We start from the raw sequence: 27,144 nt of genomic DNA, 5'->3' as shown, positions 1-27,144 counted from the left end.
GGACACCGGGTACACTGAGGCAGTAGTCCTGCAGCGGTTTATGGCTCTCCGAAGACGAGAAAAGCTGCCTAATGGTTGTGAAAAGCAGCTCCAGCTGCCTGAGTGGTTTCTTCATGCATATCAAGTGGAACTTGTGGACACTATAGGCAACGGCGGGTTTGGTCGTCTTCAGAAAGCACGCTGGGCTGGCACTGATGTTGCCGTGAAGTCGTTGACCGCCGGCTACGAGAAAGTACTGGAACAGTTTCGACGTCAAGTTCAAATTTGGTCTGTGCTCGATCACCCGAACATTATTCCACTTTACGGTGCTTGCCATGTTAAGCCTCCATTTTACGTTAGTGAGCTGGCTGCAAATGGAGATCTTCGACGTTACTTGAATAACAAAAGTCGACAGGAATGTTGGCGATGTCTATTGGACGCAGCGGTGGGATTACAATATCTTCACGCTCGCGGGGTTATCCACGGTAATCTCAGATGTATCGTTTTTCTCGTTTGTGACCGCGGTGTCACGAAAGTAGGGAGTTTCGGGCTGAGCGTGTTTGCTGGGTCTAACGACGTTTATAATGGAGCTCTCGGTGCGGTTCGCTGGAAGGCACCTGACGTTCTAGAGGGCGGAAAGCCTACACTTGCTGCGGACGTCTACTCTTTCGGGATGTGTGTGGTGGAAGCTCTTACTGGCGCATTCCCGTGGGGTGGCGCTATGTTTGACGCGGCTGTCAGTTACCGAGTGAAGAGAGGAGAACTACCACCGCGACCTGTCGAGATGAACGACTGGGAGTGGGAACTCGTCAAGCGCATGTGCCGCTTTGACCCCAGCAGCAGAATCAGTATTGATGCGGTTGTCTCCTACATCAGCGGCTTCGTTGCTACGGAATAGGTGTTTTTGGTTGAAAACTCTCTCAAAAACAAAATGTCCCCAGTGTACGTATAGCTCAAATTTGCAGTCAATCCCTACAATTTCGATAGGACTTGACCGAGATAAGGTTGAGAACGGGGGTCGATTTCTTTCGAGAGTAGAGAACTTTTTGTCTCACTTCCTAATTCAGTAGCCGTGGAGGAGATCTTGCGCGCGGACCTGCCTGCCTTGGATAGAAGAACGGCCGCCTCCTGTTTAGAGCACGACAATGTGGCCGAGATCAGGAGCTTGATGCTGCCGTGGTGCGACTACGTGGGCGCTACTCAATTTGGACCCTCCCTTCCAGTATTATCACGGGCTAAAAATCCGTGCCCCGCGGAAAACCTCCATCAGGCAGTCGGACGAAGAAGCAGAAGAAGAGATAAAGTGTCAGAGGCCCAAGCTCCGAGAAGCGCTGAAGCTGCTCTCCGTCGTGGCATTAGTGGACAATGTTAACTGGAGAAGACTGCTGGTGCAGACCGGAGTGTTGACTAGACGCTTTGTTACAGTTCGAGATACGTTTGACGATCTCCCTGCCCGCTTTCAACTGGAATTGCCCTACGGGAGAGCTGTCCCTCTAGACGACGTTGACAATTTGTTGCGCGGTGTTTATGGCAATAACACGGGTTCTAAGCACATTTGTGGTGGCGACTTGATATGTTTCTGCGGGGTGGAGCAACATGACAGCCCCAGCCCAAAATATAACGCAGCGTTGAAGAGAATCATCGAAATCTGGGAAGGAAAACAGGAGCTAGGAGATTTTCCACACGAAATCGAAGTTCCGCTGGCGATCAAAGTCCATCCGGACCTGGCAAGAAGTGGAGGGGGCCTGGTTAATGTGCTCAAGGCGGTTCGTCATCTTCGTGGTCAGACGCGGCCTCCGGTGGGAGGGGGGAGAAGACTTCCAAGAGTGACGTTTGTCTTGGAATCAATTGCGGCAGACCTCAGACAAGTAGGAATTGGGTCGGAGGTGACAGAGCTGGTGGAGACGATGGCTCGTGATGTTGTTTACTGTTCGGGGCGAAGCATCTTGCAAGGGCTGGGCAATGCGTTAGTATCTCCAGCGAAGCGAGGAGCTGCGCGGAAGTCCATTGGGAAGTTGCTGACGAGTTTGTTTGGCGGGTCAGCGGATGAGCAGCAAGGGAATGGAGGGAGTCATGTCTGGCCCACGTGCCAGCACATTGACTGCTCCTAGTCAAGTTATGCTGGATTCAGTCAACATATTCTGCGATCCCTCTCGGTGGTCCTTTGAGCGCGCGTGCTCCGCTGCAGTCGTGAACCAGACCACTACTCACTTGTCAATTTCAACGGACTCGACTGATCAAAATAGGGAGCTTGCCACGTGGAGGTGGGGGTGGATTTGCTATGGATTCTTTTCTGAGCGAGCGCAGCGGTTGTCATGCCTTCGGAGACTTACTCTTCAAGATTTCACTATTACTGGAGAAGATGTGGATGCGATGCGAGTTGTCATGACATCAGAATATCCCGAAGAAGACTTGTTAGGCTTATCACACCTGCAGCAGACACGGAATACCTACTCCATCAAACCAAAGAAAAGAGTACGATTACAACCCATGGAGACGGACGAAGATCTCGGGAATAACGCGGCCTTTACCGTTTCCAGGGAGATTCGCGGTGTCAAGCTTCTGAGCGATGAAACTGAAAACGGGTGGGTTGATGAGCTGGCGCCTGGGTTTGGTAAGTGCCAAACTCGCCGATCTAGTCTTGTTCATGACGAGGGTTTGCCCGCTCCAACGACAGGAGTATCATCACTGATGATCATGTTCAAGACTGACCCGGATGACGACGCGCTCTGCAGATTTTTGGGATTGATTGGGTCTACACTGGTGCATTTATCCATCCACGTTTCGAGCTTTCATACGTCCATGCTGGAAAGAATCGCTGCGAATTGCCCACAATTGAAGGGGGTATCTGTCTGTACTCCTGCAATTGAAGCTCAGTTTGAAGTTCGCGACAGCAGATTGCGGAACCAGATTACTGGGCACCCGGATTCAGCGCGTACTTTTGAAACGTCACCGATCTCATCATGTTTTTCTGCGAGACAGCGCTCCCACTGGCTAGCTCGGTGAGGCGACTGCGCGCCACAGAGACTGTACGAGTGGCACTGATACCCCGAATGGCAGCACTGCTGGATCTGCTGAAACGGAACTGCAGGGTGAGTATGTCGATGTCGTGGATATGGCCTATAAAAATGTATCGGTTGCGTTGCTGTTCAAGGCGTATCACCTCCAGAAGCTGCCGGTTATCAAAGAGGAGCTGCCTTTGAAGTCGAAGGTCGCATTTCTCAGCGTGATGACACCACCAAGTCGCCAGGACCGCAGCGGCAGCATTTCGAAGCGCACACGAGCTCGCGTTGCCTCAATGAGCTGGATCGAAACACAACCGAGTTGATTTTCGCGTTTGCAGCTACCCCCGCCGTCCGCGAAGTATTTTTTTCGTCAGGGTGGCTTCCGGTCGCCCAGAAGTGATGTTTTTCTGGTGTGATAACGTGGAAACGCACGGAAGGATGACAGAATTGTGATCAACTCCGGGTTGAAAGATTCGCTAAGAGAGAGTCGTTTTAACGTGAAGCTGGTTCGACTTTTATACTGGGTTTAGCTTAATTAACCCCGCATATTTTCTTTACGCTTTGTCGCCATTGGCATCGAAACTCACCCAATTGGGCCTGATATTCGCCCCTAGAACTCCTTCCATCTATTTGCAGCGCTAAGCCAGCAAGTTTGGGTGACCTAGCGTTACGTACAGGTTGGTTTGCAGTGTTTCCCACACCTTGAACACACCAAACCATGAAACGTGCAAGAAATTGGTTTGCTCGTAAACTACGCAGATTTCCGAACCAAAATTACCGCTTTCGCTGGTTTGTGGTCAGATCCTTCCAGCTTTCAAACCACGAGCGGTTATGTAGCGTAACAGGTTTGGAGTTACTGTGGCGCTGCTCATTGGCTACAAAAGGCTATACAAAGATATCGCACACTTTCGTAAAGGTCCGCATTTGTTGAAATAAATTCTCGGGCTGTAGAATACCCAAGTATGTCGTTAAGAATTGATGTACGAGCCACAATTAATGAGCACCTTAAGATGCACAAGAGTTTTGGCACAGATTTTGAAGTTGCTCGAAGTGAGCTACGACTAGCCCGCATAATATTAGACGGCGTGGGAGACTAGAGATTAACTTTAAAACACGATCAACTTTCCGGGCATTCAGCGTTGTTAACACTGTTCTAAAGTAGCGAATTACCGCTGCTAAGCAACAATTGGATACTCAACAGACCAAGCGTATGCAAACAACGCGTCTAGTTTTTTTTTAGATTTACAGAACATTTCAAAATTGTGCGGAGCTGCACTGTTGTTAGGGTCCCTAATCCCTAACTTAGGGATCTCATTATTAAATCCATTTACTTCTTGTGGTCATCATTGATGACTTGATGACTCATCAAGTTAACAGTAAATCATGTTGACCATTCTTTTTTTTTCTCGCGAGCAGCATTGCAGAGAACGTGGTGACTCCCGTGAACTAAAGTTTTCGTGTAAATTGAAGCTGGAAATTCTTGTTGCACGTGCCAAGCGCCAGGGGAGGCAGCATCATAAACAGCTATTGCTAGTTTTGATCCTCAGCCCACGCAAAAGGACGACAGTTGCCCCCATGCCGCTTTCATGAAACCAACGCGGGCCATCCAACAACAAAAAAACTAGCCAGTTCATTTCGTCGTCACTGGCAAAATATCTACTGGCACACGCCTTAACTGATTGTGAGTATTATGCGAGCTCTTCTTGTGACTCAGCATTGAATTCCGTACCCCTACACAGCAGAACGTACTATGAAACAATATTTACGAACAAATTTCTTACCAACAAATGAGAATTCATAACGTCCTCCTCCCAATTCATAACTTCCTCCTTCCTTAATGCTATTCGAGCCACCTCAAAGCAGTACATGTGCTCGTATCCTAAGGTTTTTGATTCACGGGTAAAAATTAAACTAAAATGCCGCAGACAGTTAGAAACTATGATGACGCTTCTGGAAGATGAGTGCGAGAGCAATCGAGTTCAACGTAGCTCTGAACAGCAATAAGTTATGCTACCTGCCAGCGTCTTCAAGAGTGTCTGCACGAATTCCCCGCTTTATCACGCCTGCACCGTTTTGTCGCGGCCCACCCTCGGGTGTTTGCTATACGCAGGCGCGCTCTCTTAACAAACGCCGAGGGAGCTGTTCAAGCACCACCCAGCGCTTCGGATATCTCAATCTTGGACGTCACCATTCATTACGTCTCTCTTAGCTCCGTAGTCAGAACGGTTTTTGCTTATCGAGAAGTCACTAACCTGTAACAAGGATAATTTCTACTGATCAATAAGATACATGTATGCACTGTATGTTAAGTAAACTACTTATGTAGATAGCCTATCTATCCCGAGCTTGCAGTAGCCAAATTGTGAACGCGACCTACGTATCAGCGGAACTTAAGGGAGCTTTAGAGACGGAACCACTTCGTCTTGAAAGTGCAAACAGAAGCAAGCCGTTGGTGTGCGCACAAATTGTTCACGCAGACGAACATCAGCCTCTTTGATCTTTCTTGAGAGACTTCGCATCAAATTCGCCATTTCCACTGGTCACGGCTAGTGCTGTGATGCGATCTTGCCTACCTGTAAACACATGTTCCCGTCCAGCGCTCGAACGACCTAACTAAATACTCCATTCGCTCCTTCGTCCTGGATTCCGGAGCTCCAAGTTGGAATAAGGGGACCGTTCGAAGGTTTGATTGAGCCCGTGGCATCTTAACCCTTTCGCGATGAATGGACGCATTTTTTAGGCAAATTTTGCGTGTAGATCCCCCTTGATTTATCGAGTAAACTTGTTGAATATCTGGATTTATATACTCTCTGACGTCGTGTCTGCCTGTGTATATTTTTTTTACCGCAAAAGAAAGTTTGAGGGCAAACGCCCATATTATCATGAGCCGGAGACTGGCTCAAGCTAACAGTAAGCTTGCTTGCAACTACTTTATCTTTGGGCGTTCCCGTGGTCGCACTGATCGAAGCGGTTTCTCAATCGCGATAATTGTTGTCGTGGCCTTGCCGACGAGCACGATAACAGTGAAGTGATTCTAACCGCGATCCATTCTGTAAAAGCCGCACTGCCTGCGAATGTGCAGCCGCGGTTCAAACCAGCGCGCTGGTTCGCAAAAACGGCATGCTTGGTTTGGAGTTACAAAATGAAACGTGTTCAAACCATGAAACCGATTCAAACCTGGTTTGCCGGTAATTTTGGTTTGGTTTGAACTGGCCGAGGTTTGGTTTGGTTTGGTTTGTTCTGGGTGTGTAACACGTTTCCCTTGACAGGTTTTGACCCGCGTACGGGAAAGGGATTTAGAAAGAATGCTCTGATCAGCATCATTCTCCAATTTGGTTGACCGACAGCAGTTTTCACCGCCCACATCCCATCATGGCTTTCCCTTTGCCGTGAATCTGGACCCCCTCTCGGTACTGGAATATATGGCGGGTCTGTCTGAGGACGAATATGACGATGAACAGTACATTGAACACTATTCGGACGATGAAGACGAGTTCAGTGAAGGCGTCAACCCATTGAGCACACAGGAAGGGATGGTTAGGCGGTTCAGAGCGATGCGAGCCAAGTTTGTCCAGTCTGGAGGCGTCTTTGAGGAGCAAGCGTTTGCTGACAATACAAATGACGATGCCGACGCAACGCCCGACACGACGTTGCTACGGACGCTGAAGCCCATGACTTGCAAGGAGTTGGAGGTCGGGAGGACGCACCGAGGGCGGTACATCTGCGGGTGGGTGGCCATTGACGACGCGTTCTTTGGTGTTGCGACATCTTCACTCATTCTTGAAGATTTAACGGGGGATTTGGTGGAGATTGTTGCCTAAGGCTTGGTCGATCCTGAACTACCGCCTCGTAAGCGGCAGTGTATTCTGTCTCGTCGATTCGCTAAGGGCCAACCCATCGTCGTCATCGAGCCCCACTACAAGGAGCGCCTGGATGAATCTAAGGCGATTCGTGTCGATCAAGCTGACAAACTCCTTCCGTGGCGAGACGTGCCGACTGATGTAATTACTTGGAAAGAGCTGGGCAACATAAAAGCTGCTCAATCTGAAGTTCATACGCTGGTATTACTGCTGACTAATCTGGCAACTTGTCGGTTCAAGATGGGGGACTTCGGCACAGCCATCCAGCTCTCAGGGGCGGCCGTGCACCTCGATCCAACCTACTTCAAAGGCTGGCTCCGTCTTGCCTCAGCTACAGCTGAAAGTGGACTGAACATGTCGTTGACAGCACGAATCATTGCCCACGCGCGCAGAGTTTCACCGACAATGTCGTTTGACGAGCTACAACTGCTAAAGAACACCCTGAAAACTGGCATCTCGTCGAGTCGAACTGTCAAGCATCCAGAGTTCCAGTCATTCGCAAAGTGGTGCATCAAGCTGGAGATGCCAGGAACTGTACTTGCCGAAGGGGATTTATCCGGAGAGACGAAGTTTGCGGATGAATGGCGCAAGGAAGGATCGGTCTATTTTTCAAAGGGTGAGTTTGGCGCTGCTGAGAGGTGCTATCGAAAGGGACTAGCTTCCAGTCGACAATGCAACCGGGATATATTGACGGTGCTGAACAACGTTGCGGTGCATTTGAAGGCGTGCCGAGAGACTAGCGCCGGTAACGGCGGGTCTGCAAACTCCGAAGACGAGATTCCTCATGGTGAAGCTGCACTTCTTAACAGCACCGTGGCGGGTATCATCGACCCGCTTAACTTCAAGGCGTGGCTTCGTCGAGCCCGTTGCTTCCAGAGCTTGGGATTTAGTCAAGAAATCTGTATCCGCGATGTGCAAGCTATTCGTACCAGCGCCGTGTCAATGACGGTATTCTCGAAGGCGACTATGAAGCGGCTGAATGAGTTTCAGCGTGGCTTGGATGCCGATATACAAAAGCGCTTACAGCACTCTTCAGGCGCCAAACCGGATCGTGTATCGAAGGAACCACAGCCAGAGCAGCGCCAAGAAAGAGATACCAATGGCAGTTCAAACGCGCAGCCCTATGAGCAGCATCGATTCTCAGGTGTGCCACCTGGCAAAGAGGACAATATCGACGATAGCATCGCCCGTTTGGATGAGTTGGTGAGGAGTTTGCGCTCGATTTACGCTGGGGAGATGTCTCCGCCAAGCTACCGGCTCCGAGAACTACCACATGAGGTCAAAATCCTCTTACATGACACCCCTCCCAAAATCCACACCGAGTTCCCGAACGTACGGGGGTGGCCAGGGGGCATCGACGCTGTATATGCCAGAAAGCTGCTCTATCAAGCGTTCCTGCAAGCCACGTTGAACCCCTGGACCGACGTATTTATCATGCGCGATGGAGGCTACTTTGGAGCGATAACTGCTGCCGACCAAACCGAGCGATGGCATGGAAAGGCAGCAATGAGGATGCTCAGAGAGAGAGGTACTATACAGTTTGGTGATATTTTTGACGGTCGTGAGGCACTGCAGAGCTACGTACGCAGTTACGAAGCTACCGTTCGCACCAGCTTCATCAGTATTCCCAACCGGTCCGAATTTTACTTCTTTAACTCGACTCACGTGGCCATCGGGTTTACCGACTTCAGCGGCCTCCTCACTGCTTCGTTTAGTGACGAATCCAAAAGCATTGCACCCTTGAGATGGGTTGGATTCGACATGAGTGAGTTTACAGTCGCCAAGTGCAAGGTGGTCGCGCACATGCTTGGGTCTTGGACTGTCCCGATCTCAAGTATGATGGAAGTTTGGCTGTCTTCGACGTGGAGTGAGATGACTTTAAAGAATTTCCGGGAGAGTGTGAACGCAGTATTGGCATCACTGCGTGGACGAAACGAAAACCCAAAGGTGCTGTCATACTTGACCCACTGGGAATCGGTGGACCCGGTTTCCGCAGCAAAAGCGCGCTCAAGCTTCATTTCCAACTTGGAGAAGCGCAACAAAATGGCGTTTTCGGCAGTGTGCAGCTTCCGACGGGAACTTGACCGACTTGACTTGGCTCAGTACATGCTGAGTGGAGAGATCCGAGTGTCTGCGGGCGTAGGGGAGTTGGTGGAGAAGGAAGCACCAGGCGGAGTCGGTACGAAACCCAATACAGCTGAAGCTGGAAAGACTGAAACAGGTCAAACGAAGGCCAGTAAGAGGCGCAACCGAAAGAAAAACAAGAAGAAACCCGTGTCGAGTGGCACAGTACCGACTCCTAGCTCGGCGCCGCTGGTTGGCAATGTGACGATGTGGAATGTGCCTCCTGGATCACCGCCACTCAGAGACGACATTGCGCTCAATACTGTGGAGTTCACAGAGCTCCTGGACGACTACATCGAGCGAGAAAAGCAGCAGGAGCATTCGTGCGATCGGCTGTCGGTGGTGGATCTGTTCATCATTCGCACCATGAAGAACCTGAGCCGTCTCCGCGGTCTGATGCTAAGGGACAAGCTGACAATTGAGGTGAACTATGGTGTTGTCAAGGCGGTTAAAGGTGAAGATGCAAACGATCCCGTGAACAAGAACCTGCTCGCGCGTATTGCGCGGATTCGCCCACGCACGATGTCGTGGTCAAGTCTGCTGGACAACTTTTTACCGGAAGAATTCCATGATATCGCGCGTCGCTGCTCCATGTACAGCACCTGCGTGCACTCTGGCTACTGCATGCAGGGCCCCACGTGTTCGGTGCTTCAATTAAGGACTTTAATCCGGCGGTTAACAAGTCCCAGATCGATGCTGTGCTGGATTCGAGCTTTGGATTCAAGAACGAGTCGCTGCCAGCGCCTCATTTATCCCTGGACACCATGCTCAAGGAAGCAGGGCTGGACAAACTGGTGTCTCTGCCCTTCCGCGAGCACGCACACAACGGCACGGCGTTCACTCTCGCGCAATGGTATGGTGAAGACTGGGTCGATCACTTTGTGAAGAAGGGCGAGCTAACTAACCAGACACTGCAGCGGCTGGGGGGATTGAAGACACCATTTAACTGCGGGTTGCAGAAGGGTTGCATAGATCTAATGCTGCCGAACCCTCTCTATCGCTCACCGGTTATCATTGCATGAGCTGGTGCTACGATCCAAGTACCGACTTCGTTGAGACAGAGGAACCATTGGAACCCCCGAGCCCGGGCGAGGCACTATTGGCACAGTTGAGGTGCCAACTCGGCGTGCCGTGTCCATGCGGTGCTTGTGTTTGAACGTGTCGCTACCGGTAGTATTTTTTTTAAAACTGTTTTTAGCAAACAAAACTGGGTAACAAACGTGTTTCTCCTTTCGGCGGCTCGAAAGACCTAACGGGAAAAGGGATTTCAAAGAACTTTCTGATCAAGAAGTGATGTTGCCGTTATACTCTTAGTCGGAAGCAAATTCAAATCACTTTTCAATTGGTGGAGATCGAGTAAAGTTAATCTTTAGGTGGGGATACGACGAGAGGTGTCGCCCGCTCAAGAAATGCAATTTCCTGACACAGATTTTGCTGAAGACAACGAAGGAATTGATGAGTACATTGCTCGCGTGGGCGGATCTGTGAAAAGAATGCGCTTGGCGTATGCCACGGCAAAGTCCCAGTCGAACCCCCGGCTTCAAGAGATGCCACGCGAGCTGACGATGTTCTTTCAACGCCCTCCTCCCGAAATCCACACCGAGTTCAAGAAGCTCCGCGAGTGGCCAGACGGTATTGATGCTACCTTCGCTAGTAAAGTGCTCTATCGGGCGTACTTGGATGCCAGCGTGAACCCCTGGCTTAATGCACACGGCATGCGCGACGGGACATTTTTTGAGAGCTTGAAATTTGACGACAGGATGAAGCGGTGGCATGGGATCGGGGCGATGGAGATTCTAAGAGCGAGGGGCAGCATGAAGTGCGGTGACATTGTGGACGGCCGTGAGGCACACAACAGCTTTGAGCCAACCTACCACGCTCGAATGAGAACCAGCTTCGCAAACAACCCCAACCGTGCCGAGTACTATTACTTTGGGACAACCCACGTTGCTATGGGATTCAACGACTTCAGCAGTCTTCTCGCTGCCACGCTCAGCGACAAATTGCACCACGATGTGCCTTTGAACTGGGTTGGATTCGATATGAGCGAGTTTGCAGTCGCCAAGGGCAAAGTGGTTGCGCACATGCTCGGGTCGTCCAATGTCGCGATCTCGAGTGTGATGGAGGTTTGGCTCTCTTCGACGTGGAGTGAAACGACGTTGAAGAATTTTCGTGAAAGTGTGAACGTGGTGGTAGATTCTCTGGGGCCAAACGAGAACCCCAAGGTGCTGTCGTATTTGACCCACTGGGCTGCTGTGGAACCGGTTTCCGCGGCAAGGGCACGGTCTGCATTCTTTTTGAACCTGGCAAAATACCGCAAAATGTACTTCTCAGGGCTGTGCAGTTTCCATCGTCAAATCGACCGGCTGGACTTGACGCAGTATATGCTGAGTGGCGAGATTCTAGCGTCCTCTAACGCCAAAAACCTGATGGAGGAAGAAGAGCCTAGAATGACCGGTGCGAGAACCAACACGAATACCGATACGGTTGAAACTGGTTCGACTGCAACAGGTAAGTCAGCGTCCAAAAAGAAAAAGAGCAATCGGAAGAAGAAGAACAAGAAGAAGAAGAATGTGAAGAAAACCAAGGAGGCGATTCCGAGCTTCCCACCGTTGGTTGGCAATGTGACGATGTGGAACGTGCCTCCTGATTCACTGCCTTTGAGAGATGACGTCGCTTTCAACACCGTGGACTTCATGAACGTACTGGAGGACTACATCGAGCAAGAAAAGAAGCAGGAGAGCTCTTGTAGTCAACTATCAGTGGTGGATTTGTTTATAATTCACATCATGAAGAACTTGAACCGCCTTCGAGGGCTGATGCTGGCACACAAGCTGAAAATTGAAGTTAATTATGGCGTTATCAAGGCGGTTCGAGGAGAAGCTGCAAATGAACAACTGCTCGCGCGTATTGCATTGATGGGCCCGGAGACAATGTCATGGTCGAATTTGGTTGACTTATTTTCGCCTGAAGATTTCCATGATATCGCGCGTCGCTGCTCGATGCGTGGCAGGTGTGTGCACTATGGCTACAGCATGAACTGGTCTAGCCAAGTGTTTGGGATGTCGATCATGGACCTTCATCCAGCACACAATAAGCCGATGATTGACGCTGTCCTGAATTCCGCGTTTGGGTTCCCCAATGAGGCGATACCCCTTCCACCAATAATGGCCATGATCGAGATGGGGGAACTAGACAAGCTGCTGTCTTGGCCCTTCCGCGAGCACCCGCTAAACAGCACGGCATTTGTTCTCGCGCAAATGTTCAATGACGAGTGGATCGAGCATTTTACGAAGAAGGGCAAGCTTACCAACCGGGCTCAGCAGCGGCTGGGAGCGTTGTGCACTTTGTCCAACTCCGGCTTGCAGATTGGGGCAATGGATCTGGCGATGCCATGTCCTCTATATCGCTCGACGCTTACTCTTCATATGAGCTGGTGCTACGACCCAAGGATTGATTTGGTTGGCAACCCTTTTGAATCGAGCGGTGCATCTGGTGCGATGCAGTTTAATCAATTGATGAGCCACCTCAATGTGTGAGAGTGAAAGCGTATGGATGGTGAAGCCCCCCGGCTGTGACTTCGGCGACCAAGTGGAAGTTAATTGGTATTTCGCGTGAAGCATCATGAGTGTTGGCTTGGTCGTGAGGGATTGCGAGACGTTTTGGATTCGTATGCGTGCGATGCTGCAGTAATTGATGGTGTTGGCGAAGAAAGTGATACGCAAGAGTGCCGGAATTCTTCCGTTGCCAGGAAGTGAATATGTACTACTTTTGGAAAAGGAGGTTCTGGATGTAAGCGGTGGTAGTGTTCTGCATGAACTTGTGCGTGCTAACTGAAGTCGGGGAACCATAGCACGATGCTCGAAGGTGATGACGCAGGAAATGCACAGTTGTGCTGAAAAAGAAGAAAAATAGGATTGCTTAAGAAAAATAATTCGGCACGCAAAGCTAGCAGCTACACTTGGCGAGTTTCTTTCCCTTGCAGCAAGGCCGCAAGTGTCCCAACAACCTGGCGAAGGTCGTCCTCTTTCGTGTTTCCATCGACCACAAACCTGCCGAATCGCGCTCCTTCAGCACCCATCTCCATCACTTGCCACACCAAGAAGTCTGAGGCGACTCCGTAGATATGCTCTTTCGTCTCAGGGTCCTTCTCAAGGAGCTCCAGCAACGCCGTCTCCGCTGCCAATGTCATCTGTGCAACGCCCTTGCCGAAGTTTGGCTCCTTGCACCCCACCACGACCGCCCTCTCCTTCTCTCCGTCACGCAACAGATCCACTCGACCGAATGACTCCAAGGCTTTGGACTTGAACGACACGTTGCGGTGGATCTTGACTCGACTCGTGCATTCGCGGCATACGGCGCGAACAACAGCGTCTATCAACGTCGCTTTGTCCGCATCCGAGGCAGTCTCAATAGTCGTCATTGAGCTCGTATCAATGATGTCGTTCACTGTCGCCAGCAGCAGCTCGAAGCTCGGTTCATTGAGCGGTATTGGGTCGATCTCGAATTGTTTGAGGTGGGGGGGGGTAGCACCTCGGTCTTCGTAGGCGTGCTGGAGGTTCTGCTCCCATGCAACGTCATCGAACGCAGCTCGGAAGCGCCTCTTTTGGCCGACGTTCACGTATCCATAGCCCTGGACGGGCTGCTCCTTCACGAGCGTCTGCAGCAATCGGATGCGAGCCTTGTGGGCGGCACTGGAAGGCATCTCGTACTCGTCCAAGAGCTTTGGCTTGGGCGCGACCGGCACTGCACGCGCCATGAGGCCTTCTGCCAGTTGGCACTTGAGTTGAAAGTGCCCCTACGATGTTGAAGTGCGCGTTGCTGAGAAGGATCGAGACACCTGTCCCCCACGTGACAACCACATCAACTTGAAATGTACCCTACAACTTCCCCCTTACCCCCCTCGAGACCTTACTCACCGAATCAAGTACATCAAAGTATCCGGGTACTCACTCAAATCCCTCTGACTTGACGTTTGTATACCCCCAGTTGGCGCGCTCTGCCTCTCGGTCATTCCCGCCAAAACCCATAGTCGGTGTCAAAGACGTCACAATCCCTTTCCTTCCCCGAGTCAACAGGGCAGCCATGAGTGGCGAGGAGCTGGCGCTGGAGACGCAGCTGCTGCTGCAGGAGGCCACGCAGGTGACGCAGCAGGCGGCCGTCGAGAGCGCGCTGGACGACGCCGGCGCGCCGCCGCCCGCCAACGAGTTCGAGGCCGCCAAGAGCGCGCTGCTGGCCAAGCTGCGGCGCAAGAAGGAGGCCAACCGCGCGCAGCAGCAGCGGCTCAACCAGCGGCGCTACGGGCCCGTGGCGCCGTCGACGGCCAAGAAGAGCCCCAAGAAGGCCGAGGAGCAGCTGTTCTCGCCCCGCAAGGCGCGCGCGCTCAACCTGCCCGTGGCCGCGACCACGGCGGCGAGCGCCAGCGGCCGCAAGAAGCAGGACATGCTGGCCAGGCTCAGGACGCAGGCCATCCAGCAGGGCGCGCAGAACATGGCCAAGCTCTTCGGCTACGCGAGCTACGAGGAGCAGCTCAAGCACCTGAACAAGATCGAGAAGATGAAGATCCTGCAGGACGAGATGAAGGACAAGCAGGAGAAGGAGAAGGAGCAGCAACAGGGAGAAGAAGAATATGCTGAAGAAGAAGAGAAGGAAGAGGAGGAGGAGGATCACAGTATGGAAGTGGACGCAGATGCAGATGATGCCCCGGAGCAGGAAGAAAGCAAGGCCGAGCCTGAGGTTGAAGGAGCGTCTGCTGAAGGTGAGGCGTCGTCGGAGGCTGCAGCGGGCAAGGTTTCGCCACGCAAGGCTTCTCCGAAGAAGTCTGTGGAGAACGCAGCCGAGCAGGACGAGCAGGAGAGTGTCAAGGTGGTGAGGAGACGCAACCGGATCCAGAAGCAGGATGCGGAGGAGGAGGACGGCAATGAGGCCGACAGCGAGCAGGACGACAAGGACGGAGACGATGCCGATGAGGACATGGAGGACGCCTCCGCTGCGGTTGAGGCTACAAACGATGCGCAGGAGCCGGGGAACGACGCTGAGAAGCATGGAGAGTCCTCTGAGTCAGCGAAGCCGACCAAGCCAAAGGATAAGGCTGCAGGATATCGTAGGTTGCTGCAGGCTGAAGCGATGCAGAACCGCAAGCGGAAGCGGCTGATTAAGGGCCGCGGCGCTGACAACCTGGTCGAGTCGGAAGCCGAGGAAGACGAGGAGGAGGACGTCCTAAAGATTGGCGGTCTGGGCGATTTCGGTTTTGGCGTGCCTCAGGCCAAGACGCAAGAGTCCAAGGAAGCAGAAGAGGAGCGTAACGCGCTGAAGCTGCGCGAGGATGACCTTGACCACATTGTCGATGACCTCTCGGACGACGAGCGCGCGCAGGAGCAGGACCTCGACGAAATGTTCCGTCGCGAGCAGGAAGACCAGGATCGCCAGCAGGTCAAGGAAGTCATGCGCAATGTGAAGGAGGGCTTCGGTCGCAATCGTCGTGCATTCTCCGGCCTGCACTCGGGCTCGGAAGCTCGTGGTCGCTTCAACCTGGACGAGCTGGTGGCTGCTGACGGCAGCAAGTTCGAGGCTGCTCGTCTGGGTCTGCTCGAGTCGGACGAAGAGCTCAGCGAAGGCGAAAACGGCAAAAAGAAGAAAAAGGTCAACGCTGACGGCGAAGAAGAAGAGGAGGAAGAAGAGGAGGACGAGGACGAGGAGGCCGAGATGGAGCGTGTGCTACGTGAGCGTTTCACGAACCAGCCCAAGATCTACGTGACTTCGTCCGAGTCCGGCAGTGACGATGAAGAAGAGAACGAAGCCAAGAAGGACAACGGTCCTGATGGTGATGAGGTCGAGTCCGACGAGGAGCGCGAGCGACAGCAGATGAAGCTCTTCTCTGAGCGCGCACGTATCAACCGTCGTATGCAGCGTATGAAGGACCTGCAGCGCCAGATCGCGCTGGAGAACAACGAAGCTGACCCCACCGCCAAGAGCAGTGCTGCAATGCCGAATCTGCTGCTGGAGGAGGACGAAGACTCACAGGAGCTGATGCACTTGATGAAGCGGACAGACGTGGACGCTACTGCTAAAAGCCAGACTGCCGCCGAGAAGACTCAGAAGAAGTCTCGGACCGACCGACCGCGTCCGAAGCTCGGTCGCTTCAACTCGTACGGCGGCATGACATCCGCGTCTCGGAGCTCCTCGTCGTTCAGCCGCGTGGTCGGTCACTGCAAGCTGTTCAGCGCCAACTCGGTACGTCTACATATCTGTCTTTTGATTTTAAGCTGGCGGTGACTAATGGCTAACACATTGTGCTGCATCAACAGTCTGGAGGTGCTGCGTCTTCCAAGGGTTTCGTGTTCACCTCCTTCAGCTCGGACAAGGCCGAGGACGGCGGCAACGAGAACGCCGCGCCCAACAACGACGAGGTCGTGCCCGCTGCGCGCCCGGAGCTGGGCAAGAGCAAGAGTTGGGGCGGCTCAAAGGCAGCAACGAAGCGTCCCGGCGCCGGCAAGGCCGCGGCGTCCAACAAGAAGCGCAAGACTGGCGGCCTCTTCTCGGTGCTGTCCTCGTACCAGTGTGTCTCCAGCACGAGCCAGAGCCAGGAGTAAAGTGATCCCGACCAGTGTAGCCTCCTAGTTGTTAATAATCTAAGTTAGTCTTACATACCCCTTAACTTCGTCAAGTTCAACGGCTTCATTTATCAAGGGTATAAAAAGTAGAAAATTGGGTGTTCTATAAGAGTAACTTAGTTTCCAAAATCTACTGAAATATAATCAGCGTATTTAAGAGGGGATAGATAATTACAGTTATTGTGTCGAAGTTTACGGGTATGTTGCGTACTCACCATCATGACGTGCTCGGACCAACTCGAGACGAGTCAGTTTGCGCCGCTGGGAAGAGCTGCGCTGATCGAGGGCTGGGCTCCGTATCGACATCTGGGGCGGCGCGAACAGGTTGTCTGTCATTCTCTCGGAATCCATGTCGTCGGCCCACTCGCGCGCGCAGTCGCCGAGCAATAGCAGCCATGGAGGCATCCGAGGCAACAGCAGCAGCAGCTCGTCCTCCTCTTCCTCCACCTCGTTGGACGACGCTGTGGGCTCCGCGACCATCAACGGCCCGTACCGCGTCGGCAACTCGGACGGAGACACGTGCTCGTACCACGCGCTGCAGGAGGGCGAGTCCTGCCGGCAGCCGCGCACGTGCTACGAGTGCCTGAACTCGGACGTGGCCGGCGTGAGCGACGGCTGCCTGCTGGCGCCCTCGGGCTTCTGCGAGGACATGTCGAGCTACGAGGCCAACCTGGACTTCCGCCGCAACACGACGGGCGAGGACCTGGGGCTCACGGGCTGGTACAACTACTTTCCGTCGATCAACTCGACGTACTGCGAGCCGACGGACGAGGCCTGCGTGCTCTGCGACGAGCTCGTGAACAACGGCAGCCTGGGCCAGGCCTCGCACTGGGGCTACGGCGCGGAGAATGTATCCACCGAGGTCGAGCGTCAGTTCTGTCTCGGCTCGGACGGCTGCGTTTGCGTCATGGCCTGCGAGACCGACAACTGGGAGACCAACATGCCGGCCGAGTGCGACACCAACGGCAGCAACTCGGGCAACAACAACAACTCGTCCACGGACGCCACGAGCTACAGCACCATGCTCATCTTCTACCTCGTGCTGCAGGTGGCGCTGCTCGCCGTGTTCATGTACAGACGCGGACTCTGCAGGAGAATGGCTCCGCAGAGACCTCCGCCGCGAGCTGAAGGACCGTACAATAACGTGAACGCTATCACGTCGCCGTCCAACCGGCTGCGGCTCTCCGGGTGGCGCAAGATGCAGACCAACCTGATCGAACGCGAGAAGAAGCAGCGCGCAGTGCAGCCGCAATACATGGCGTCCCCAAGGGTGGAGGGCGCGACTGTGCTAGTGGAGGAGGAGGAGACGACCGCTCCGGCGCGGCCGCTGTCGCCACAGGACTCTGCACGGAACAATGAATCTGCTCGGGCAGCGTACACCGAGGTGCAGGACGACCCGGTCGCCGTTGCGAGAGCAAGCACATGTAGCAGAGACCGCAAAGACAGCGTTGGTACAGACCAGGAGGTGGCAAGCGTCGACAGCGACGTCGTGGTCGTCGAAGGGTCTTATGAGGAGAGGATAGGCACGCGGGCCGATCGCGCGTCGTCCACGGTTGCGATGCTCGAGGCTCGCCGGGATGCCGCTTAGAGGAGAGGAGAGCATCTTCTATCAAGTCTCTCCGCCGAAAGCTAGGCAAGTTTTGTTAGTGCATGGCGTCGGTCATGCACTTTTTGATGGTCTATAAGTTAATGTAAGCGGGCCGCACAGTGAAAGGTGAGCCCGTCCACCACTGTCAGCCTTACTCAACAACAGTTACACCATTGTGATCAGTGTGGTCTCCGCTCTGGTGGTAGATCCATTGTTGGAAGATCGCCATCCAGGTATCCACAGACATCGGCGCAATGTTTCCAGAGTACAAGTAAAAGATATAACAACCAAGAATTCGTTGCTGCCATGGAGAGCGGCAACGAACTGGGGCAGTGTGAGTCAAAAGTCGATCGTTGTTGGGGTCGCCAGCCTCGGCTGAGAGGACCGTTAGCCGGTTCAATCGATGATGCCACTTTGACCAGCGCCACTTTCTGTGCGCTTCGATTGTTTTTCCGCCAGTCACATCTCTCCATTCGCAGTATCCGCCAATGGGATCACTTCAACTCCCGAAGTATCCGCATCAACTGCCGACCGGGGGCGATCAGATGCCCTCTTGACGGCCGGCAAGCGTCTGCCTGCCTGCTTGCCTGCGATTTGAGCTGAGCACCCCGGCCATAATACTCCCCAGAGGCAGGCGCGCCACTTCCCGTCTCCCATGGCGTCCAGCTCCGGCAGCGCCGACATGGCCGGCACTGTCGGCAGCGAGTCGGCGGACGTGTCGGTGCCTTCCTCCACGAGCTCGAGCCGCACGAACGCCGACTTGGACACGTGCGCGTACTACGGACTGGAGCCGGGCGAGACGTGCTTCAAGCAACGCAGCTGCTACGACTGCCTGAACGTGCCGGTGGCCACCGACCCGGGGGGCTGCGTGCTGTCGCAGTTCGGCTACTGCGCGTCCATGGTCTTCTACGACTACACGCTGGACTACCGCGTGACGACGGGGCCGAACGCCGACAGCGGCAGTACGACCAACTTCTCGGGGGGACTCTACCACCAGTACCCGTCGGTCAACACGACGTACTGCGAGGCCACCGACCCCGCGTGCCTCGAGTGCAACACCATCGCCGTCAACTACTCGATGCAGAACAACTACTTGGCCAAGACCACCAAGTTCTGCCTCGGGGAGTCCGGCTGCGTCTGTGTATTGAGCTGCGACCCGCTGGTCTGGAAGCTGCGCACGGTCTCGCTGTGCGACGACTCGAACTCGACATCGGGCTTGGGCTCGGGCTCGGCGCAGAGCTCGGGCTCGGGCTCGTCCTGGAGCCCGTACACGACCAGTCCGTACGTTGTAACGAACCGAGCCAGCAGCAACAGTATGAGGTACTTGTACTGGCTGCTGGGCATACCGGTCTTCATAGTGCTGCTGGTGGCGCACTACTGCATCCGCCTGAAATGTGAGAGCGCTGTGGATTTGGTTGACAACGAGGAAATTTTTAGCTTGGGTCTGACGTTGTTGTGTTCATTTGCTGTTGCAGTTATTGAGATCCGCCGGCGGAGGTTGTTGCAGATACCGAGGCGGTCTCCGAGAGACCGGTTGCGGTTGTCGGCGTGGCGAGCACTCAATGAGCAGCTGATTGATAAGGAGAAGGAACCGGTGGCCTCCGTCGCGTACCACATCGCCCCCATCGAGAATGTGCAAGAAGAGCGGGGGCTATGAAGTGGAGATCAAAGTTACTTCAGCACGAAAGGAATGCTGACAGAATTACAAGAAGTTTGGAGTCCGGTCTGAGTCGTGACGTGATATAAATGGAGGCATTACTGGCAGCAGTGCCATGTATTATGCATGTACTGCTTAGTGACTGCAACTTCGTATCCGCCGTACTTCTCATCATGGAACTGCTTGCATGACTAAGGCATCTGTTGCGCAAGATCTGATCACACGTTCGCTGAGTTTGGACCGCTCCTCAACGTGAGGACCTCAATCAGTCAGAGTGACTTCCGTATTCAAGAATCTGATCGACACCGCTCAAGTGAAGAAGCCATTCAAGATGGAGACCGAGAAGACCAAAATGATCCGCGATGAGACGCACAACCTGATGGACGCAACTCTGGCGGCGGATCGACAGGCAGCGCGATTGCTCACGAGGAAGTACAACGACCTGATGCCGGGTGAATACGCTGAGGGAGACGCGCTGCTCTCGAGTTTGCTGGGGGCAAAGGGCCGAGACTGCTTCATCGAGAGGCCTTTCCACTGCGACTACGGCTACAACATTCGGCTGGGCGACGACGTCTACATGAATGTCGGTTGTGTGCTGTTGGACGTGTGTCCGATCACTATTGGCAACCGAGTGTTGCTGGCGCCGAACGTTCAGCTGTACACGGCCAGCCACCCGCTTTGCCCCAAGAAGAGAGCTGCCAAGCTGGAGATTGGGAAGCCTATCACCATCGAAGACGACGCCCGGATCGGTGGCAATGTTGTGATTGTGCCTGGAGTTCGCATTGGTCATGGCGCGGTGATCGGAGCGGGGAGCGTCGTCACGAAGGACGTTCCTCCCATGTGCGTGTACGCTGGCAACCCGGCCAAGTTCATCAAGAAGATTGTGTCTGAAGAGTAAGCAAACGCTCGACGGTTGCGGCACTTTGAAAGAACTGCGTCATTGGTGTCGTATCGGGCATGGAGCGTTGATCGAGCGATCTTGTGATACCCACTCGACCGTGATAGTAACGTCAATGCTATGTTGGTATCATTTCGCCTCTATATCTATGTGCACTGCTGGCCGTAAGGACAGCAGGTCACAGCAACACGGTGCTTCGAGCTAGCTTACTGATCTGCCAGAGAGTACTTATACCCAGTTCGCCGACCCATTGAGCCGCCGCCACAACTGTCATTCTCCAAAACGAAGTCTTGACAACACATCATGGCGGGGATGCATCGCTTTTGGAGTTTTTACGAGGATGCCTCTTGTAGTGGAGCACCGACTGGGGTCTTCATTCAGAGGCGGAACGAGTGCGTGTCCCAAGTCACCTCCAGTGGTGCTAACTGCGTTGCTCAGTACGATGACAGCAACGCGTTGGTAGGGTATGTCGACGAGAGTTGCCACGAAGGTCGGGCTGCAGGTCTTGATGAACTCTACAACGGCGAGCCCTACATGGCGTACGACTACTACTATGATACTGCCTGCACGGACTACGAGAATTCAGCTTCGTACCGAGCTAGCGTCGATTGTGAGACTTTGTACGACGGCTACTCTCCAGTTAGGAGCGCTACGATCTCAATCTCGAACGGAGTGTTGACATGGACTCGGAATATGGGCTCCATTGGTAGCGCACTTAAGTGTCCTGGTTCAACTGGCCCTGCTACTATGAGTTTGATGTGTCAACTGCTGACATTAACGCCAACACCTGCCAGAACGCGTTCTCCGGCATCGAAGGTGGATTCGTTTTCTACAACAAGGCAGCTACCTCCACGACTGACACTTCCAGCTCCGTCATCAGCGACACAAATTCAAGTTCAACGGTCACCAGCACGTTCGGCTCGAGCTTTGACGAGTCTGACTCTGCTTCAGCCTCGGCATCAAGAAGCACGTCCGAGACTAACCAGGACTCGAGCTCAGCATCCTCGGTGTCGACTTCATCTTCATCTGGAAGCGGACTTCCAGACGGTGCGGTCGTCGGAATTGCCGCCGGAGTCGCAGCCGTTCTCGTCGTGATCACGGCAGTGTCGTGTTGGATCTGGAAACGAAACAAACGGAATAACAACGACCACCCCGAGTCGATGCAACACCCGTTCATCGCAAGAGGAAGCGCTTTCTCAGGTGGCCCCACCGATGGATCCGAGCCCTCGACGCTCGGTCCTGGGCTATGGAACGACAACGCCATCATCGCGACTCGAATCCCTCGGGACAAAGTGAATGTCCAAAGTCTCATTTGCCGCGGCGGATTCGGAGAGATCTACCGCGGAACGTACAATCGTGAAGCGGTCGCCATTAAGATGCTGTTCCCGGATGCACGAAGTGACCTGAAGAAGGTGAACGTGTTCCTCGCGGAGGCGAAAATGATGGCTGGTCTCAATCATCCGCACATTGTGCGCTTTGTCGGTGTGTCGTGGGGATCGCTCACTGATCTCTGTATGCTGACAGAGCTGATGGAGGGCGGGGATCTGCGCGCACTGCTGAAAGATTTTGAGGATCGAGGACAACCGCAGGGTATCGACCACGACAAGCTTCGCATCGCCTACCACGTCGCGCAGGCGTTGACGTACCTGTACTCTCTCTCTCCGATCGTCGTGCACCGAGACTTGAAGTCCAAGAACGTGTTGCTGGCGGAGAATCTGGACGCGAAACTCACGGACTTTGGCGTGTCGCGAGAACGACAAGAACACACCATGACTGCCGGTGTCGGGACGATGCTGTGGATGGCGCCCGAAGTTATGATGGCGGAGCACTACGACGAGAAGGCTGACGTTTTCTCCTTCGGCGTGCTGTTGTCCGAGCTGGATCTGCAGACGTTGCCTTATTCCCAAGCGAGATTCGACTCCGTCACCGGTAAGAAAGTGCCCGATGCGGTGATTATTCAAAAGGTGGCGTCGGGGGCGTTGCAAGTGTCGTTTACTTCGCGATGCCTTGCTTCGGTGGTGCACTTGGGCAAGGAATGCGTGTCACTGGATCCGTCAGCTCGACCGTCGGCACCGATGTTAGTTTTCCGGCTGCAGACGATCATGAAAGGGGGCTACGTGATTCAGTTTAGTCGAATTTGGACAAGTTAACGCTGTATAAGGTGAAGTTTGTATGATTTCAACTTTTTGAGTCCGTGTTTTCCCCAAGCGCGTTCTTTCTTCTCTTTGGGCTCAATCTTCTTGACGAACTTGGCCGGGTTGCCAGCGTAGACGCACATGGGAGGCACGTCCTTCGTGACGACACTTCCGGCTCCGATCACTGCCCCACGGCCAATGGTGACACCGGGCACAACTGTCACGTTGCCCCCGACCCAAACATCGTCCGCGATCGTAATGGGTTTGCCGATCTCTAGTCCGGACGATCGGACCTCGGGGTCGAGCGCGTGGCTGGCAGTGTAAAGCTGCACGTTCGGGGCGAGCATCACCCGGTTGCCGATCGTGATCGGACACCCGTCCAGGAAGACGCAGTTGAAGTTCATGTAGAAGTTGTCGCCCACGCTGATGTTGTAGCCGTAGTCGCAGCGGAAGGGCATCTCGATGAGGCAGTCCTTGCCCATTGAGCCGAGGAGGCGCTTCATCACTGCCTTGGCTTCTGGGCTCTCGGCCTGCGTCATGTCGTTGAACTGCTTGGTCAATTCGCGAGCAGCGCGCCGGTCCTCCGCCAGAGTCGGATCAACCGCGATGTACAGCTCCCCTCGGATCATCTTGGCCTTTTCGGAGTTCATTGTCGGGGGAGAAGTTAGCAGTGCTTGTGTCTTTGCCTTGGTGGGGTGAATGACTCGGTAGTAGAGCCGATGGACAGTCAGCAGATCACTCAGCTGTTTGTCGGCTCTGTCGGGACGACACGCGTCAGCGGGGGCGAGCACCACGTATGGAGATGGAGCAAAACCGCGACCGGCGGTAAGTTTTGAGGTTGCCGATGACCTCAGCAAGTGATTCAGATGACTACACTACAACTTAGGGTATACTCACAGTCAGCATGAATAACAAGTGCACCTTTATCCAAAAGAACGCCTGAATAAATGTCTGGCATTCAAACAAACGCCGCTAAAGTTCACAACACCAGGCTACCGGATCGCCAAATACGAGGCGATTGAGGAAAAGCCAGAGCTGAGAGACATCCCAAAATACAGATAGCCAACAAAGACGACGTGTAGTTTACCATATTGGCACAGCCTGACACGTGTCGTGGATAGGGATGGGTAGCAAAAAACCAATCCGATTCGATTGATTGGATCGAGACGGATCGTGATCGCATTTAATCGGATTGGCTGATTTGTAGATCAATGCCGACTCGATCGGATTGGATCGGATCGAGTCGACAAAGCATCGACATAGCTGACGAAACACGGACTCATTGGTTGAAATTGGGGTGATATTGCCCCTCGCAGATGTGATGCTATCAATAGTCGATATCACAAAACAAAAACGAAGAGGCCTCCCGCTTCTCGCCACACTTGCGACTGGCCTCGCAAGTTGCGAGGCCGGCAACACCCAGAAGGGCGTTGAGGTGTTCAAATGCCCCAAAGCGACCAACATCTGCAAAGAGCCCCGAGCCGATGCTGGACGGCATGTCGCTGTACGACGCGGCCTGCAGCTTCACCAACCGGAACGGCACGCCGCAGCCCATTCCGACCAACGCCAATGCCATCTTCTCTCACGGTCTCATCCACACAGGTTCGTGCGAGTTCTGACTCGGCGACAAGAAGTTGCTGTACGCCGACGATTGCTACAGCGAGTACAGCCACTTGAACGTCAACGTCAAGACCGAGTCCTCCATCGACTACTTGTCGTGCGAGAACGGCGGTTGCAAGATGATGCGCGCTTCTACTCGATCGGCTGCCAGACGCTTGACGACACGAAGACCGTGTGGCAGACTTACAGTACGTTGGTTGCCACTTTGTATATGTGGTGGTGTGTGTGTGAATAGCTGAGCTAACGGGCTTTTGTGTCGCTGAATGCGCTCTACTGGCGAGCCAGCCTTGCGCTGCGGATTGCGTCATTGCTGGTCAAGTGAAAGCGTCACGCTTTAACGTGCCGCCTTCGAGCAGGTTCTGGACAAGCTTAACTACAACATGCAGCGTGAGAACCAGCGTCGCAGCTCGTGCAACAGTCGATTCTCGGTGGGCGTAGCAATGCGCGAGCGAGATCCGCTACCCGCCACAGCTCCGACGGCCAAGACGACCCTGTACAAGGTCCGTGCCAGGGGCACCGACGTCTCCGTCCGCGTGCCAATCACCCGTCACGGCTCCACGAACCAGGCGCTTGCGCTCAAGTGCATGCCCAAGGCTCTGATCGTTGAGAACTACCTGCAGAAGAACGTCATCTACGAGAAGGGCATCATCGCCGAGTGCGACCACCCGAATACCTTCAAGCTGCGCGAGATGTACCAGGAAGCCAACCAAGCAAGTGGAAAAGACACCTCAGCCATTGGCATTGTCCGCAGAGGAGACAGGTGGGTCGTGTGGGAGGATCTCGAGGAGCTGTAGGAATGTTTTGCTTCCAAAGTGCAGTTTTGTCAATCAATGGATATCATTACGTTCTCGTTTCAGAAAAAAAAGCTTGTAAAGCGGTTGCAAGTCTGCACAGAAGCGATTTGGCCTGTTGTTCGGGATTCTTGTGTTAAGCCTTTCGTAGGCGTGCTGGGCACGAATGACGCAGGCGTATGGAAGTTGACAAAAATGTCATCAGTTTTGGTATGTTGCAGAGGAAAATAGATGATGGATTTTACATTGCGGAGAGTGCGCTGATTGTGCGGAAGCCGGTAAAATTGGAAATGGAGGGATCAAGAATAATTCAAGACACTGGGCGCGTTCGAGTTGCAAGCAAACGCATTTGTGTACTCTCAGAGCACGCTACGATAACAATTTGCGACTCAGTGGACTCGGGACAACCTCGAGACTTGCATGTGCTTTGAATACTAGGTTCACGGGCTGGTCTAGCGCAAGACCTTGCCACTAATTGATTAACGACGCTAAAACCAGCCGACTCGAGTCGACAAGACATGAATTCGCTGATATCGCGAAGCAAATACGCTCATTTTCGTGAGCACAACCCGGCTTGAAGCTGCAAATTCCGTGGTCAAAAGTCCAACGCGAGAGTTTACGGTTCGAAATTATCGCATCGCCACCACAAACAAACATAATCACCAGGAGGTAGCCGTATAGTTCGCCAATAACCAGAAAACAATACAAGATTTTCAAAATCTAATGCAGCTGATGCAGATACAGACAAACTGGTAGCCACAAAAATACTAAGCACCAGCTACCCGGTTCTCTCTGTTGCTGGGAAATCCTACAGGTAATGATGACCACCATAAATTAATTGTCTTTGCTCGCAAGAAATAGCTCACAGTCTCACTACCTAATCGCCCCACTGCTCGTTTTCCGCGATTTTCCACTTTCAGCTTGTTGAGACGGCGACCCACTCATATTCGCCCTGAAACACGGTGAGGGCACCATCTCTTCGACATCACCGAAAGAATTGAGTTGTCGTGCTCTGCTGCGTACTTGACATTCAATACGGCGTCAATGCGCCGGTATCGATCAAGTCGTAGGACATGCGCAAGATTGTCATTTCTAGCGACGCAACCAACGTGCAGTCGCTTAAAATTTGCATTTCGCGTCGCCATACCCTCCTGCGTCACTACATTTCGCACGAAACAACAGCCAGATAGGCTTTGAGTCCGACAACCGCATTTCGGTAGCGATATCTGCGTCGAAAACATTGTTAACCTGCCTGGATAAGCAGACATGTTTGACAACAGTGGCCCCGCCACTTTGAAATCGCACACAATCGGGAACAGTTCCGCCTCGTTTCCCCTAGTCGTTGCCCCTCTTCAGTCGCAAAATTATCAGGCAACGCTCCGCCTCTGCGGAGACTCTCGAGCAGCGCTTCGCATCCCTGATTCAGACCCCATGGAGTGATAAATTGGAGCTGCGCTTCGCCTCGTTTCGATTGGAGATACACACCTTCGAATCACTTCAAATTGTGGCAGCACTTCGCCTCGTTGCGCCGGGTGTCCAGGTGCTAAATTATCGGACAGCGCTTCACCTCGTTGCGATTGAGCAATTGGAGATAGCTCCTCCTTGTTTCGTTAGAGTGACCGCCTCACAGAAGTTGTGGTGGTTTGAGCAGCGCTTCGCCTCGTTTTCCAAGGTTTCGAGTGCGGTGTAACTTCACAGCGGCACGATTATCCGCTTGTCTCTGTGCGCCATGTGAGCGAGTGCATCATACCACGCGATGTCGATACATGCTCTTCGAGCTCGTCCAAGGCGGCGAGTCAGACTTCGTTTGAGATGATTCTGCGCAAAAATGGTATTGTGTTCCTAGAGTGCAACGCGGTTGCTTTACAAAAGCT

General features: G+C 53.5%; 7 protein-coding genes across 7 annotated transcripts; 6 read left to right on the top strand and 1 right to left on the bottom strand.

Moving 5' to 3' along the window:
- Positions 1-16: 16 nt before the first annotated feature.
- PHYSODRAFT_373402 (hypothetical protein) lies at positions 17-844 on the top strand (the record flags this gene model as incomplete). The annotated part of the gene is made up of 1 exon (XM_009517940.1): positions 17-844. A coding segment is annotated over one exon (828 nt), but the record flags the coding sequence as incomplete, so codon positions are not given.
- A 9,135-nt stretch (positions 845-9,979) lies between these two features.
- PHYSODRAFT_552548 (hypothetical protein) lies at positions 9,980-16,560 on the top strand (the record flags this gene model as incomplete). Its single annotated transcript, XM_009517939.1, has 3 exons — positions 9,980-10,008; positions 14,059-16,201; positions 16,276-16,560. The coding sequence occupies exons 2-3, from the start codon at positions 14,411-14,413 to the stop codon at positions 16,558-16,560; spliced, it is 2,076 nt and encodes a 691-aa protein (XP_009516234.1). The 5' UTR covers positions 9,980-10,008; positions 14,059-14,410.
- A 370-nt stretch (positions 16,561-16,930) lies between these two features.
- Positions 16,931-18,169, top strand: PHYSODRAFT_309607 (hypothetical protein; the record flags this gene model as incomplete). Its single annotated transcript, XM_009517938.1, has 1 exon — positions 16,931-18,169. One exon carries the CDS (start codon positions 16,931-16,933, stop codon positions 18,167-18,169), a length of 1,239 nt encoding a protein of 412 aa, XP_009516233.1.
- Positions 18,170-18,911: 742 nt separating this feature from the next.
- PHYSODRAFT_441730 (hypothetical protein) lies at positions 18,912-19,538 on the top strand (the record flags this gene model as incomplete). The annotated part of the gene is made up of 1 exon (XM_009517937.1): positions 18,912-19,538. A coding segment is annotated over one exon (627 nt), but the record flags the coding sequence as incomplete, so codon positions are not given.
- Positions 19,539-21,027: 1,489 nt separating this feature from the next.
- Positions 21,028-21,819, top strand: PHYSODRAFT_294319 (hypothetical protein; the record flags this gene model as incomplete). The annotated part of the gene is made up of 1 exon (XM_009517936.1): positions 21,028-21,819. One exon carries the CDS (start codon positions 21,028-21,030, stop codon positions 21,817-21,819), a length of 792 nt encoding a protein of 263 aa, XP_009516231.1.
- Positions 21,820-22,870: 1,051 nt separating this feature from the next.
- On the bottom strand, positions 22,871-23,509 carry PHYSODRAFT_473197 (hypothetical protein; the record flags this gene model as incomplete). The annotated part of the gene is made up of 1 exon (XM_009517935.1): positions 22,871-23,509. One exon carries the CDS (start codon positions 23,507-23,509, stop codon positions 22,871-22,873), a length of 639 nt encoding a protein of 212 aa, XP_009516230.1.
- Positions 23,510-24,343: 834 nt separating this feature from the next.
- PHYSODRAFT_322558 (hypothetical protein) lies at positions 24,344-25,273 on the top strand (the record flags this gene model as incomplete). The annotated part of the gene is made up of 4 exons (XM_009517934.1): positions 24,344-24,461; positions 24,551-24,667; positions 24,761-24,792; positions 24,833-25,273. 4 exons carry the CDS (start codon positions 24,344-24,346, stop codon positions 25,271-25,273), a joined length of 708 nt encoding a protein of 235 aa, XP_009516229.1.
- Between the last annotated feature and the right edge of the window lie 1,871 nt (positions 25,274-27,144).

Source organism: Phytophthora sojae (assembly GCF_000149755.1).
Source record: "Phytophthora sojae unplaced genomic scaffold PHYSOscaffold_1, whole genome shotgun sequence".
NCBI lineage: Eukaryota > Oomycota > Peronosporomycetes > Peronosporales > Peronosporaceae > Phytophthora > Phytophthora sojae.
This window is presented reverse-complemented; position numbering and strand designations above follow the sequence as displayed.